Source organism: Lissotriton vulgaris, chromosome 1_1 (genome assembly GCF_964263255.1).
Source record: "Lissotriton vulgaris chromosome 1_1, aLisVul1.2, whole genome shotgun sequence".
Lineage (NCBI taxonomy): Eukaryota > Metazoa > Chordata > Amphibia > Caudata > Salamandridae > Lissotriton > Lissotriton vulgaris.
Window position 1 is genome coordinate 931352699 of NC_141685.1, and position 14270 is coordinate 931366968.

The window sequence follows — 14270 nt, forward strand, 5'->3', positions numbered from 1 at the left end:
TTTGAGACTGTAGGTCCTCCTAGTTTTGGGGCGTGAGGATTGCATTCGTCTAGCATTGGAGAAAGATCCGACATAAAAATATTGAAGAGGGTCGGGGCTAGAACGCACCCTTGTTTGAGGCCCTTGGTCGAACTTTGCCCCTTCAGATAAGAATACCTAAGGAGAGAACAGCCATGCAGCAGTGGCGAAAACAAAGACAACTGACAAGGCCCCAGCTCTACCGGCCTCTCCAGCAACCCCAATTACAGATACCGGCGTGGTCCACAGCCAGCCACTTCAAAAACCCCGGGGAACCTGTGCTGTTTTAACAAAGACTACTGTCTCCTGTGGACATCGGATGTGTCCATTAAAGAAAACAACCCCAGTCTCCACATTCGGGTGGATCCACAACACTCCACCACTCTGCACCAGACATCGACAGCCGGAGTTTGAGTAAGCCACTTACCCTGAGAAGTCTCCTCAGCGAGCCTGACCTTGTCTGCATCGACGGATGGCCTCTCCAAGACTCCTCATCTGTGCCTGCAGACACTGCTGAGGAATCCAGACACCTAAAGGTACCCCTACATCCTACCACCCAGACTTTGGGGTGCCCCCCAGCTTTCTAACGTACTCATCCAGCCGTTGGTCTCCCTCGTCCAACTTCCTGGTCCAAGACTGCAGGGTTTCTTACCAACTGACGTCCACCATTGGTTTGAAATGGGAGCAGACGCCTACTCCGCACCCTACCACCGGAGTGGCGCTGGAGCTGCATTTTTGGTGCCTACTTGTGGCCCCCTTCGTGCCTACCGTTAATCCCTGGGCCCCGACCCAGATACCGCAGGTACCTACCTGTGACTGGTGCTCTTCTGAGTACTCCCTGTCTCCATAGCACTGCATTGGTCCCCAACTTTTCCTTGGACCTCTGCACCCGGCCGCCTCTAGGCTGCGGAGGGTGCACTCTTTACCTAACTGACCCCTGCTGTGTGTAGTTGCTACCAGCCAAGACTAAACTACAAAACTGAGTACTTATCTGTAACTTACTAACCCCATGTTTTTCCATAGGAAAAAATTGTACTGTACCATTGCATTGCATACCTTTGTCATTGTAAAGTCTAAAACTTTATTTGATTACAGTTTCAAGAAAACTTTCTGTAATTGCCAAAGAGTTTACTTCTTTTACAAAACCATACTACATTGATAAAAACTGTTGCCAGTTTTACAAACTGTACAACTTAACTGCACTAAGGGACTCTTGGTTCTAGAAAAAAAATAAAACACATTTGTATACAATTGGTCTCGACTCAGTCGGAGTGTGTGACATTTCTTGCCAAGGGTGTTCACCCGGCTTCTCCACCCAGTAGCTCGTGAGCTACTGGTAGGTCTCTAGCTAACTGTAAGCAGATCTCCTGTGAGCAGCCCAACCTACTACATTAAAGCTTATTTCTAGTTGAAATATTATATTTATATCAAAATTGAAAAGCGTGCAACAGAGATGAAACTGTGCATTTCTAGATCTCAAACCGATGTTCGGAGAAAAATGGCTGAATATCCAAAACCTAGAAAAGGATATTTCAGTGATATATCATGATGTATTGTCAATATTATTACCCTGGTGCGAGGTGCATTGCTGTTATGGGTAATATGCACTTACCCAAATAAATGCATTACACACTGACAAAACCTTTTTACATTACTTTCGGCATCCATTCTGGATTAACTGAGGTGCTCACTACAGGTAATCTAAAATAGGATGGCCACTGATGTGTTCTTGTCTGATGTGGTCACAATAGCTTGGCATAATTTTCATTGAACATAAGTAGCACGTATTACAGAAAAAGTTGGAGACCTCTTGATAAGTCTGACTGCTCAACCATACTACCAAAAAAGAGTGCAAGATATTATCTACCTAAGCCTCTGTTATACATTTGAGTAATCACTGGACTCTGTGCACACTATACATTTACTCTGGTATAGTATATACAGAGCCAGCTTCCTACAGCGGGTAACCTGGAGAAGCAAGAGCATTGTACTGGGAGCCACTAAAGTCTGGAACTCTCGCCCGCTGCATATCTGAAAAACCTGGTTATTTAATACACTAAAGCTACATGTCTATCACTGCACGGCTAGTCATTTAAGCTAGCGTCAAGAAACCTCTGGGCATTTGTGTGCTCTCGAAAACCCCTTAACATAAAAAGATCATGTGTGACACTAATAATGCAAATCCAATTTATATTGCTGAACTGTACTTCAAGAGGATATTTGAAAGATAGGTCAAGCAGACTTCAGGAAGCCAATTGCTGATTTTGGCTGCTTGGTGTGTCTTACTGTTGAGGTTTAATATTGGATTTTTTTAGGACAAATGTTGTTTGGTAGGAAAGACTACTCTTGCTAGACTCCTTTGATCCTGTAAGTGGTTACAATTAAGCAGTAGCATTCCTTTATAAACCTGCAAAATGTAGCCACTTTTGCAGCAGGGTATTGTAAGTATGTATAACCTTTTAGCCACACAACCTCTTTTCAACAGGTTCCATGTAGTTTCACAGCAATATCAAACATGCCTTACAACATTATATCAAATAGATCAGTGCAAAGTCTCTTACTGTTGCCTGTGCTGCTATCAGAGCGGCCAACATACTGCGTCCTGCTGGTCCAGGGGCACAGAATGACACCCTTACATTATGCCCTCCAAGTGTTAGGCCATCCAGTTGGTCTTGGACCACCTCAGTTATGGAGGCCGAATCGTACTCCAGGATAGCAAAGCCCTTCAACTGGCCATCTTGCCCATAAGCCAACTGAAGAAATAAAGACAGCATTAGAAATAACAGCTCATACTCAACATTCCTCAGAAGAATGCAAGAACAAAATGATAAACTCTCAAAAACAATAAAAAAATTGGGAAACAAATTTTTTTTTAAAAAAAACACAGAATCCGGTTTGCACCCAAGATGCATAGTTCACAGCTAGCGACATGGCCTCCGGCACTTCTGCACTTCACAGGAGATCCTAGAGCTGCAGCACATGGGAAAAGAGGGACTTAGCACACAGGATGGATTGGGGGGTGGGGGGGGGGGGCATAACCATACCTGCACACAGAATGCTGCCAATTATGTACTAACACCAGGGTAGAAAGACAAGCTGCACGTCTGAACCCATTCATTTTGTAACCTATGATCATATCACACAAAGAACCACTGCTACTGTGAACAAGGCATGCACACATCAAACCAAGAGCTCTCCATCTTGAACACAATTCCCAAGGTTGCCCCTTGTCAAAGGATAATGCATCCAGGTAAAGTGTTTATAAGTTTGGTCTGCCCTGCCACAGTTTTCTGCACTAAGTAAAATGCTCTTATGAGGGACTCAAATTACACCGGAAAACAAATGTGTGTATGTGAGGTTACTGTGTTCTAGTGATTTCCTAAAATGCAACTAGTACAAGAACACATTAACCCAGTGACACAGGTTTAAAAAAAATAAAAATAATAACAGCAAACAGGAAAAAACACATTGCTGCAAACGGCAATAGGGATAGAAACCACAAACAACTTACTGTGGTCAACAAAGAACCAACTTCATTAATAAACATTTAAGGTCACACCAAACCAAGAAGATTTAATTTGTTGTCACAATTACCCATGTACCCACATAGTTTTCTTTCCCTCGCTATAAATAAATTGTGATGAAAATGCACACCCAATTATTCAACTAATATTTGGACACTAATTCACATAAATCATACATTTATCCTCAAATGTACACTGTTCAAGAAGGTTACCTGGCCCTACTTTCTACTCACGTCGTGAAAACAAAATGAGAGTATGGTGTCAAACAGAAGATTACATGGACATTTTCACCAGAAAACACAAGCACAACTTGTTCTTTAACCTAATCCTCCCCAAACAACCAGGTATCCCTAAAGGGAAAGAGCATTTTCTCTTTTCATAGTACACTCCTGAGAACTCACCTGACAGAACATGGGAGGGCAGATGGAGGAAAAAAACCGCCGCAGTTCTTCCACATCATTGTAGTCATGTGGTAGTTTATCCACACACAGGCACTTTGAGTGTAGAAGGTCATAAGTGAGCTGACTGACATCAGTCCAATGAACATACAGCGTCCGTGTTCCCAGTTGCCGGCCTAACAAATCTGACTTGGCCCGGGCAGCAGAGTCCTTTTTCATGTATTCCACAAAGCCATAACCCTTTGAGTGCCCGGTTTCCTCACTATACACCAGGAAGCACCGCTCGAGGTTGCCGAAGGGACGCACCAGCTCCTCAAACTGCTGCTGTGTGTATGACCGGGGCAAGTTAGCAATGCAGAGGAGGGCATCCGTGGGCTGAAGCTGGACAGAAATTTCCTTGCCCCGAAACTCAGTCATGTGAAATTTCTGGATGGCAGCCTCAGCCTGTTCCCCATTTAGTAAAGTTACAAAGGCTGTAAAAAGAAAAATGGGGGAGAGTACAATTTATGAATCTGCTCAGCATCAAAACATAAGAATTCGGGCTCCATTACATTCCTCAATTACTGGATAACAAGTGATAAGGGATTTAAAATCAGCACAATCTTAAGCCACTGCTAAAACTCTCAGTTCTCCCTGAACAAAGCGGGCAAGTTAAGATGTCTGATCAAATGAGACCACTGGGTGCATGGTATCAGACGCATGTTATAAAGACCTTTCAGCATTTGCACAGCGCAAACGCACAAATACATACAGGCAGGATAGCAAATAACACTGACTGTCCAGCACCAAGATAACCTAAGCCATTCCAACCCGAGTTTTAAGATCACTACTCAACAACTTGACACACGTACTGTAGATATGGATAAGGCACTCAATGTTAGTCAAAGCATAAGATCAAAGGGCAATTATTAGACACAAGAACAGACTAAACAAGTTCAGGAATCCACAATGCATCACACCAAGTAGCAGTCCCCAAAGAATTAATTAAAAAATATTCTGTACCAGAGTAGGTTGAACTTTTTCATATGGCACCATTAAAAATTAATCTCAAAGTTGCTAATAATTTCTAAAAATTAAACAACCTTATTACATTTCAGTTACTTGCACTCAACCAAAACCTAATAGAAAAGGTGCTGGCATCGTTGAATCTTTAAACCAACAACCAAAGAATAAGCCATTCTTTAGAAATACACCTCAACTACTAATGAATTCTCAAAGCGCCACAGCTGTACATTTCAATCAACCAAGGCAAAGAAAAACGTGCAATGAATTCTAATCCTTAGCCCTCCCCAAACAAATATTCAGCAGGAGCAATGTTTATGCGTGTGTGTGGTGTTTTCATTTTTTTAATACTGGACCTGTGCACAGTGAGTAAATTGCAGGATAACTAGTGTTACAAAGTTGCCCCCATGTCCCCACGGCCTATTCACACCCATTTGAGCTTTCCTTTTACTCTACAGTGTGTCAGTTCAATTTACACAATGTGAGCTGAATAATAAACCCAACAGGTCCCAAATCATATATTAACTTCCACCAAAGAGCTGTTGTAGGAATCTTGCACGCTCTTCTCCTTCCTCCCTTCCAATATACCAAATTCAGTCCTCTGGCTACGGTCAGGCATCGGCTCCTATGTTCCAAACACTGATTTGCGATGTGTGCATTTCATTGTTGGGTCTCCAACTCACCTGTGCCTTTGTACTTGTCGACAAAACAATACTTTAGCTCAAATTCACTCAGCAACTCGTGGATCTCCTGTGTGAATTAAAGGAAACAAATTGAAGTACAAATACAAGTTTTGTTATCAAGCACTCAATGCACAGCCAAGTGTTCTTAATGTGATGGGCAAAAACAAAAAACAACAAGCATTTACAATGCAATGGTTTCGCCTTTTGAGAAGTTTGAGCTATTGGCATTGTAAATGACAACATTTTTATTTATGTGTTTGTTTTGAAAATAAATAAATGGCATTGTCATTTTCAATGCCAATAGCTTCAGAAAGCTTAAAAAAGGCAAGAGTGAACGTCGTGCAGGGCCAAAACACAATTATGCTCAACAAACTCCTAAATAATTTGTTGCATGCAAATAATAATAGGAAAACTAAAACCGAATCATGCTGCACACTTACTGAAAAAAAATCTATATTGGCATTATTAAAACACTAGTTCGATTTCTGAACTCTAAAAATTATACATAAACGCAATATCAATGCACCAAAACCTATAAATAAGGCACATAAATCATGCTATGTCTTCTACTATAAAGGTCTATGTTTGGGGTAAGAAACTCAAAGTATACATTATACCAAGGGATAAATATTCATCTAGGGCACTTACTACAAATTTTAGGTAAAATCAAGGGGCATATTGAGCAATGTGGCATAATTGCATAGCTTCGGAAATTTCATAACAGGTGCAACATGAGTTTATAAAAAGTATGTCAGATTATGCCAGCAGAACAAAAATGTTCTCTGCCTTCTATAAAGCGGCCAGTGCACTCACCCTGCACTCACCCTGCACTCAGCAGTAAAGTAGAACTTCATTAATGTGATATAAAAGGTGTTCGTGCTTAGGACCATTAATGGAAAATCTGCTGTACTTTTAAACTAACTATGACAGCTCTTCCTAGCATAATTGCTGCACTTTTACAGGGGCTGTGCCAGCTTGTTTCAAATTGGTTTCATATTCCGTTTGCATTTCCAACAGCATATAGCAAGTGGCAATGGGTCTGCCCATTTCCACCACGGTCCCTCTTGCACTGTGAGTGCAAGCATGGGTACATGTACACAGCCGCCTAATAAGTACACTTCTGATTCAGGATGGATACTTAGCCAATTATGTTTTTTTCCATTTCCTTCAGGTTTCTTTAATTCTAAATCAATTGTACTTTTGCTATGCATCAATTCAAATAATTTTCCGCTGATGTGCATTAAAACTAAAAACCTGTAGGTAAGTATTCCTGCTACGAAGCACTCGCACGGTTTTATTAATTTTTTTCATTTTATTGCATGCATCTTGCCACCATGTTTACGGAGTAGCAAGCTTTTTGTTTTTTTCTACTTCTTATTTTCGTGGAATATGCTTGCAACAGAGAAATACAAGTTAACCATCACACCAGATTGCCAAGGCTGGACTTGTTGCTTTAAAAATGCTCGGAAAGTTTTAGTTTCTCGGTTGAGAAGGAGTCAAGTAATGGGGGCTTTTTTTCGCCAGTTGTTCAGCAGCTAATTGAGCTGTAATGCAGATGTACGCACTCCCTTTCTTAATCTGTGGTTACCTATGCATAATGGTCCATCTCCAGTGTATTGTATCATTCCTCTAGCGAGCTTCGAAAAGCAGACAATTATAGGTTTCTTTTTGGGATGAAACTGGAGTCTGCTTAGTGAAGCATCCGTAGGCCTTTAACGACACCCTCGAGAGGAGAACTACAAAAGCATTTGAGCTATAACCCAAATAAGCATGAAATGATTATTCATGTTAATACCAAGAAGAGCACCCGGTCATCGACATATGTTAGGAAACACCCTGATTCTGCTATGATTTGAGAAATGCTTTAAAAACTACCAGCAATTATTCTCATGCACTCGTGTATTCATACATGTGTAATGATAAAAAAAAAATAGACGAAAAAGAATAAGATTAAGGATCTCGCTCTACATCTTCCAGGGTATTAACCAGACTACATAAAAAGCGAAAAAAGTTAAAGTTATCATACATCAGTATGCTTCTGCAATTGATAGAAAATACATAGATGTACATGCAATCCTGAAATCAAAGCAGCTATTATATAAAGGAGGGTTTCTTCGAGCAAAGAAATTGAATTACTGCAACTTTTAAAAACATCTGTTTGCAACAACCAATGTAGTCAGGAAATTAAGTTTTAAAATAAGCATTTGCAATGCAACGGTCTCGCCTTTGCAAACGTTAGAGCTATTGGCATTGTAAATGACAAAATGTTTATGTATGTGTTGGTTTTGAAAACAGATAAATAAATGGCATTGTTATTTACAATGGCAATAGCTTAAACTTTTGCAAATGTGCGACCTATTGCATTGCACACCTTGAACCCTCACCGACATAACTGCCTAGAAGTGTTCAAACCGAGAGAACCTGCTTAAATACTTCACAAGTTTGCGTCTATGTCAGACTAGCGCTTTCCTTTGCTCGCTGCATTGCAGTTTATGCAGCAGCTGTGTGCAGGGTGGTAGTGCCTTCATATGCATGTCTGTTTGTTAAGTGTGCATGTATGGATGCGGGTAATTTAGAGGAAGTTACCAAAGAGACATACTTCAATCCTAACAGTGGACATATCCCGCCCTCCATGTGGCACATGACCGGGGCGATTATTTCTCTCCCCAGACATTTCGGGAAGGAGGCGGAGGTATAGTAGGCCATGGCAGTTTTGGAAAGCCCGGGTCCGCTGATGGCACCTCTGTCTCAGGGAATGGAAGGGAAGGGGCTGCTGTGCCCCGTTCAGGCCCTGCAAACACCTCCAACAGTCACACAACGAAAAAAAAGTGCTTGAAGTCAGCCTACGCTGCTGTTGAGCCCGACCAATAAAACAGAAAACAGTCTGGGGGCCGTTCTGTCCTAGAGATCAGGGAGTTAAGGTGACAAAACTAGAACAGCGCTGCAAGGCCATTCTAGCAGTCGCAGAGCGCTATTCAGATTTTTGTAACAACCATACTGTTACAGTTTCACAGAGGAGAGCGGGACGGGGGCCTGCTGCACCGTAGCGGCCCAGCTGTGTGGTATTAACTGACATAGTGCAGATGAAGACACGGTCGGGTGTCTGTCTCCTCTCATAAATCCGAGCCGGCTCCAGCACTCCCCGCCAACACCTCCTCCCCGGATTTATCTGCAGAGATCACCCGTGATACAGCTTCCCCGGAAGAGTGTGTGGGGTGGGGTGGGTGAGGGGTGGGGGATACCCTCCACAGCACACAGACAGACGCTCCTTTCACCAGGCCCAGCTGAGCAAGCTGAGGCAGACATATCCGACTATATTATTATACCAGCCTTTCGTCTGCACTGAATGGCGGTTCAACAGCGCTGACGGCTGTGGTTTTTATGGCCCCGTGAAGGCACTGGCGCCGCCTTTCAGCACCAGGAAGGGCCTGAGGCCTTTCAGGAGAGGCGCTGGGCTTGTTCAGAGAGCTCTTGAGTCGACCTGCTCGCAAGTGGAATCACTCGAGCATACGCAGAACGCTGCAGCCATCTCCAGGGTTCACCGGGGAAGCCTTCCATTGTGTTTGGCTGGGTCGAAGCACACAAATGTTGTGCTTTTCCGAGTCTCAGTAACAGGGGCCAGATTTTGAAAACCAAAAATCGGGATAGCCTATACATAAATACAGAAGCGGGACTACAATGTGGCATGTAGCAAAGGGCACAGAGTGGGTTAACTCACAGCAAACATCTCAACAAAGAAAACAAACACAATATGACACCACGAGGAAATAAGCGCTTCATTTACACACAACAAAATTTGTTTTAACAAGGTTGCTTTACAGATGAAGGCGGCTGTCACTACCCCTGCCGGACCCACCCTGCACACTCCCCTGGTAGGAAACGACAAGAGGAAGGCAGGCATTTCATTCAGCCGCCCCGGAGAGCGTGAGCGCAGCCCAGGCTTCCGGACTCGAAGGGGCAGCGGCTTACTTTTATGCGAGTGGCTTGGAGGAGACATCCGTGCTGGAACCTTTTACCGGCACGGTCAGCTTCCGGTTTATGCAAAGTTATCACGTACGAACAACTTCTCGCCGGGGATAATAAACACTGTAAAAATGCGACCGCAATACAATTAGAGCAGATTACGTAACTGTAACAGTATGTCCTGTATAAGCAGAGTACGTAAAATGCGACGGAAATGAGAACAAGCTATTCTATAGCTGTTCTCGCTTGTGTTTTGGTGGTCGACGTACAAAGTGTAAATGTGACACACGGGAGGGGGGGGGGGGGGGGGGAACGGCGCATGGACAGCAGGAGGAGGGGGGCTGGAAAGGAACGGACAGCGGGAGGGGGAGAAACGCACTCACCTGGACTTCTTCCGGCAGCCGTGGTCGGCATTAAATGAGGAAAACAAACAAAACAAAAAAACGAAACTCCGCCCACCGCCAACGACGATGCAAAAAGGGTGGAGAGGGGAAAAAATGCAGGAACGCCCACGAATCTGGTCCGTGAATGACGGACAGATCTCTTCCAATGGCTAGCCTCCATTTATGGAGCTAGCCAATGGAACAGAGGGCGTATTCAAGGCACCCATACTGAAAACGAAAGATTTCTCCTGGGGGCGGAGCTAAAGCTCCGTGCCCCAGGCGAAACCTAAAAATCCTACTGCATTCCTAACTAATGTCCACTCCTTGTACATTAGGAATTCCAACAAAAAAAAATACTTATCTAGTCTGATTTTCAAGGTCAACTGAGCTAGTCAAAACAGGTGTGGAGAATCCTTGAATACTTTGTTACAATTTCACTAGCAATTTATTAACAAGGCAGCATTCCCTTTGTTAACACCATGTCCCTTTACAAAAATTCAAGCAGTTCCAATAAGAGACTTCCCAGAATGCTTTGCGCGAGAACCCAATTATATTACCAATTGTTCTGTATGTCTCCAGAGTTTCTGCCATTAAACATTGCAAATTTGAGTAATGTTACTGAAGAAAGAATCAAGCTGTATTTAACCAAATAAATAATCAGTGCTTCTGTTTCTATTGCACCAGAACTGAAATTAAATGTATGCAAAACAAGATGTTTCATCAGCATCTGAATGATATGCCTTCTGATGAGCTTAGTTGGGAGACGACCAAAAATGTTTTAGTTTGTTAAAATAAAATGGCAACAAGCCTACAAAACACCATTTCTATAAACTTAGCTTATAACGAATATACCTGCTGGTGTGCAATAAACCATATAACTTTATTTCTCTCTCCCCCCCCCCCTCCCCCCACATTCAGAATAAAGCAAAGAACTACGAACAGTAATTTTAGATTATTTATTCCCCACCAAATAACAAAATAGGTTGCAGTGTGTGTGGGGCTGAAATGGGAATATCCTGTCTCAAAGTCTAAGCCGCTACATAATGAAAAGCAAAGGGCACCAATTAAGCAAAATATGGGCCATAGCAGAGTAAGTATGAATAAATAAAAACATTTATATAGTGCGAAAAGAACCCATAGGGCATCCCGGCGCTAGAGAGTAGACTCCACCTGAAGGATGAACAAGCCCAAACTACTCTTACTGGAACAAGCCATTTGTTTTTAGGTTCTGTTCTGAAACAGGTCAGTGAATGAGAGTTTCTCTCACTTGAAAGGGAGTTTCATAATTAGACAACTGATATACAATTTCTTTGTCTAGAATACTCCCAGTTCAACTCCATATTTAAAAAAATAAAAATAAAAAATTTTTTTAAAAAAGTGCCCGTGCAGCTTAAGCATTTAGGTCCACTCGGACTTATTAAAAGCTTGATTTACTTTCAAATGACTGGTGTGTTTGGTACGTAAAAAATATTTTGCAGGTAATTAAAAACACTTACAATAATAAATACAGTGATTCAATCAGGATTGACATAAGTGGTCAAACATATATGGGAACATTAGATTTTAAAAGAGATGCTTAGAAGGCCAGAGGTGATACTGGTTACAAACTAGAATAGAGTTATGTGCAAATTGTTGGCCAGCAGGACCATCCTCATGTACAAGGCTACATTGACAAGAAACTCATTGTGTTCAGAAAACAAAATGACACACTACCTCAAATATTTGTGGGACAGCAAATAAAGCGAACGGGTCTCAATTTGCTCCAAGAAGCCAAAAGTTATAAACCAGAGTTCTGGCAAATCTCCTTCTAACCAATAGTGACTACACTGTGCCTGGCTGGTGTCCTCGATAAACTTGAGGCTTATTTGCTAATGTAAGCCAGTGTGGTAAAAGTGGACTTCTTAATCTGTTAAAAACATTTACCTGAAATGTACACCAATCTTGTCAGTCGCAGAATCCAATCCTAACAATCACAACTGCAATTAGAGGAATTATATGCTCTTAAATATTTACAAGTCATTTAGAGTTTTATAATATGTTTTTGCAATAGATGTTGACGTTAGTTCAGACACGGAATAACTGAGACCACCGCAGGCACAAAAAAAGTACCAGCTGAGAACCAACTGATCTTCACTAGGACAAATCACGAGAACAAATGCTCAACATGCAAGACTGCTGTAGCAAAAGGGGGGCTATAGTTAAAAGTCCTTATAATGGTTAAACAATATGAATTAACTATTCCAAGAGGGAAAAAAAAACACAGCCAACTGTCAGTAGAGCATCCTCGAAGACCTTTTCGTTAGGATGATACCTAGTAAACTAAAAAACAGAAAGCAGTTTTAAGTTGTATGATAGCTGCACATTTCTAAAACTACAACTTCAGCGATAATACAATAGAGCAGTCAAATGACCGGAATGACTGAGGAACAAAGGTCAACAAGCTGAAACTTTCAGCTCATGCCGGCTCAACAGCGACAGGTGGACACAATGCAAGCCCCGTGCAACAGAATTTCCCCGCAAAATCCCATTGTGCTTTGAGTAGAATCTGAACAGTCAGCCCAAAAGCACAACTCGCCCTTGTTTGTGCCGACACACACCAAGTGAGAAAGGCTCAACCAAAACCAGCAATTGGAAAAATAAATTGTACTAATACTAGAAAACTTAACAGATGCATTCCAAAAATAGGCACAGTTTGTTAATACAGTGATGTGTTAGACCTCAAAAATGGCCATGTATCCTGGCAGCCAACATACATCTCAGACTTCCAATCAACTAATTTGAACTCTTGGTAAGCATTTCTAGAACAATGGTCGTGTGAATGACTTTCAATAGATATTTAATTTGCTTTGAAGAGTGATTGAAAAAAATGACAGTGAGAAAGCCGAGAACAAGGCAGGTCTATATAGTGGGCACCTGGAAGCTGTATGACAAGCTAGATCCAGAAATGCAGTACTGCTCAAAGAATGTTTATAGGAAGTCACAATTTGTATTATGAATGAATTGACAACCTAGGCACTATGGTATTGCAAATTGTCAAACTAAAAAAATAACAGAGAGGTGGGACTACACAGGATCAGTTTCTAACATTTAATAGTATACATATTAAAAGCAGCCAAGGCTTTAGACAGAATAATCTGAATTAAAACCTTGAAAAAATACATCACAATACATGAAAATTCAAACTTAAAATGAATCAATTAGCAAAACACTATCAAGATGATCACAATTATAATTTTCTCGCAAAAATCACAAATATAAAAAGTGGCAAAATTAAAGTATTGTTCTCTGCGCGCGTTTCGGTGACCAGCGCCTTCTTCTGGAGGAGCCACAGTATATTCTTATTCTAAAACGTAATGTAGGGCTAGTATGATTATCGATGATTTTATTTAGGAGTGCAGGCCACAGGCTCTTAGGTGTAAAATGAGCAGTTCTTTGTACTGGAAATGGTCTCGAGGACGGCAGTAGAAATCAAGATGTTTCATGGATATTAAATATGGCTGGAATTCTGATTGGCTGTTGAAATCAGCCTCACTCGATGTTTCAAGGATGTTTTATATGGCTGAAGTTCTGATAAGCTGTTGAATTCAGCCGCACTCGCAATTCGGAACGCTGACGTTGATGTTTTAAAATCTGTTATTTGTTAGTTTGACAATTTGCAATACCATAGTGCCTAGGTTGTTTTATTTCATTCATTTTTCCCTGACCTAGGACTGGTACATTCGTTCCTTCAGGGGGTCTTTGTTACTTAATAATACAATTTGTATTATGGACAGGAGCGAAGCTTAACAGGTTTGCAGACGGATCCCTCGTCCACCATTTAGTGAACAACCATACGTGTAAGTAAGATATCAACTCAACAAGTCCCCATCACTATACTGCATTAAAAAAAAAAAAACTGGATTTATTCCCAGCCACTACCTACAATCCTCTGTTTGCTCCAAATCCCCACCTCTCCTCCTAGCTGGCTCCATCAAATTGAGTGCCCGGGCTTAACTCCTATGCATAACTGCACTCCTGGTCTGTTTTCTATACCTACATGTCAACTGTCATATCCTTACCCATATTACCTTCTTTAGAAACAGATAATCATGTGCCCACAACTCTGGTAATAGTCAAATAGTGTTGAAATCCATCAATTCACAGCACAAATAATTCACAAACATACATCCTCATGCCTTAGCGATTAAATATATCTAGACCAAACAACAACATTAGGTAAGGAAAATATACCTATTAAAGTTTCTTGCAAGCATGTATTTACCCACATGTTGTCTTTACATGTTTTCTGGAATTTAAGAT

General features: G+C 41.6%; 1 protein-coding gene across 2 annotated transcripts in view; it reads right to left on the reverse strand.

Moving 5' to 3' along the window:
• RAVER1 (ribonucleoprotein, PTB binding 1) overlaps positions 1–14270 on the reverse strand; it is a 264889-nt gene that overhangs the window by 222553 nt on the left and 28066 nt on the right. For both annotated transcript variants that reach the window (XM_086959113.1, XM_086959114.1), the window contains exons 2-4: positions 5626–5692; positions 3944–4413; positions 2580–2771 (exon numbers count right to left, since the gene is read on the reverse strand). In XM_086959113.1, coding sequence (XP_086815239.1) covers positions 2580–2771; positions 3944–4413; positions 5626–5692 — 729 coding nt within the window. The remainder of the gene's footprint in view (positions 1–2579; positions 2772–3943; positions 4414–5625; positions 5693–14270) is intronic.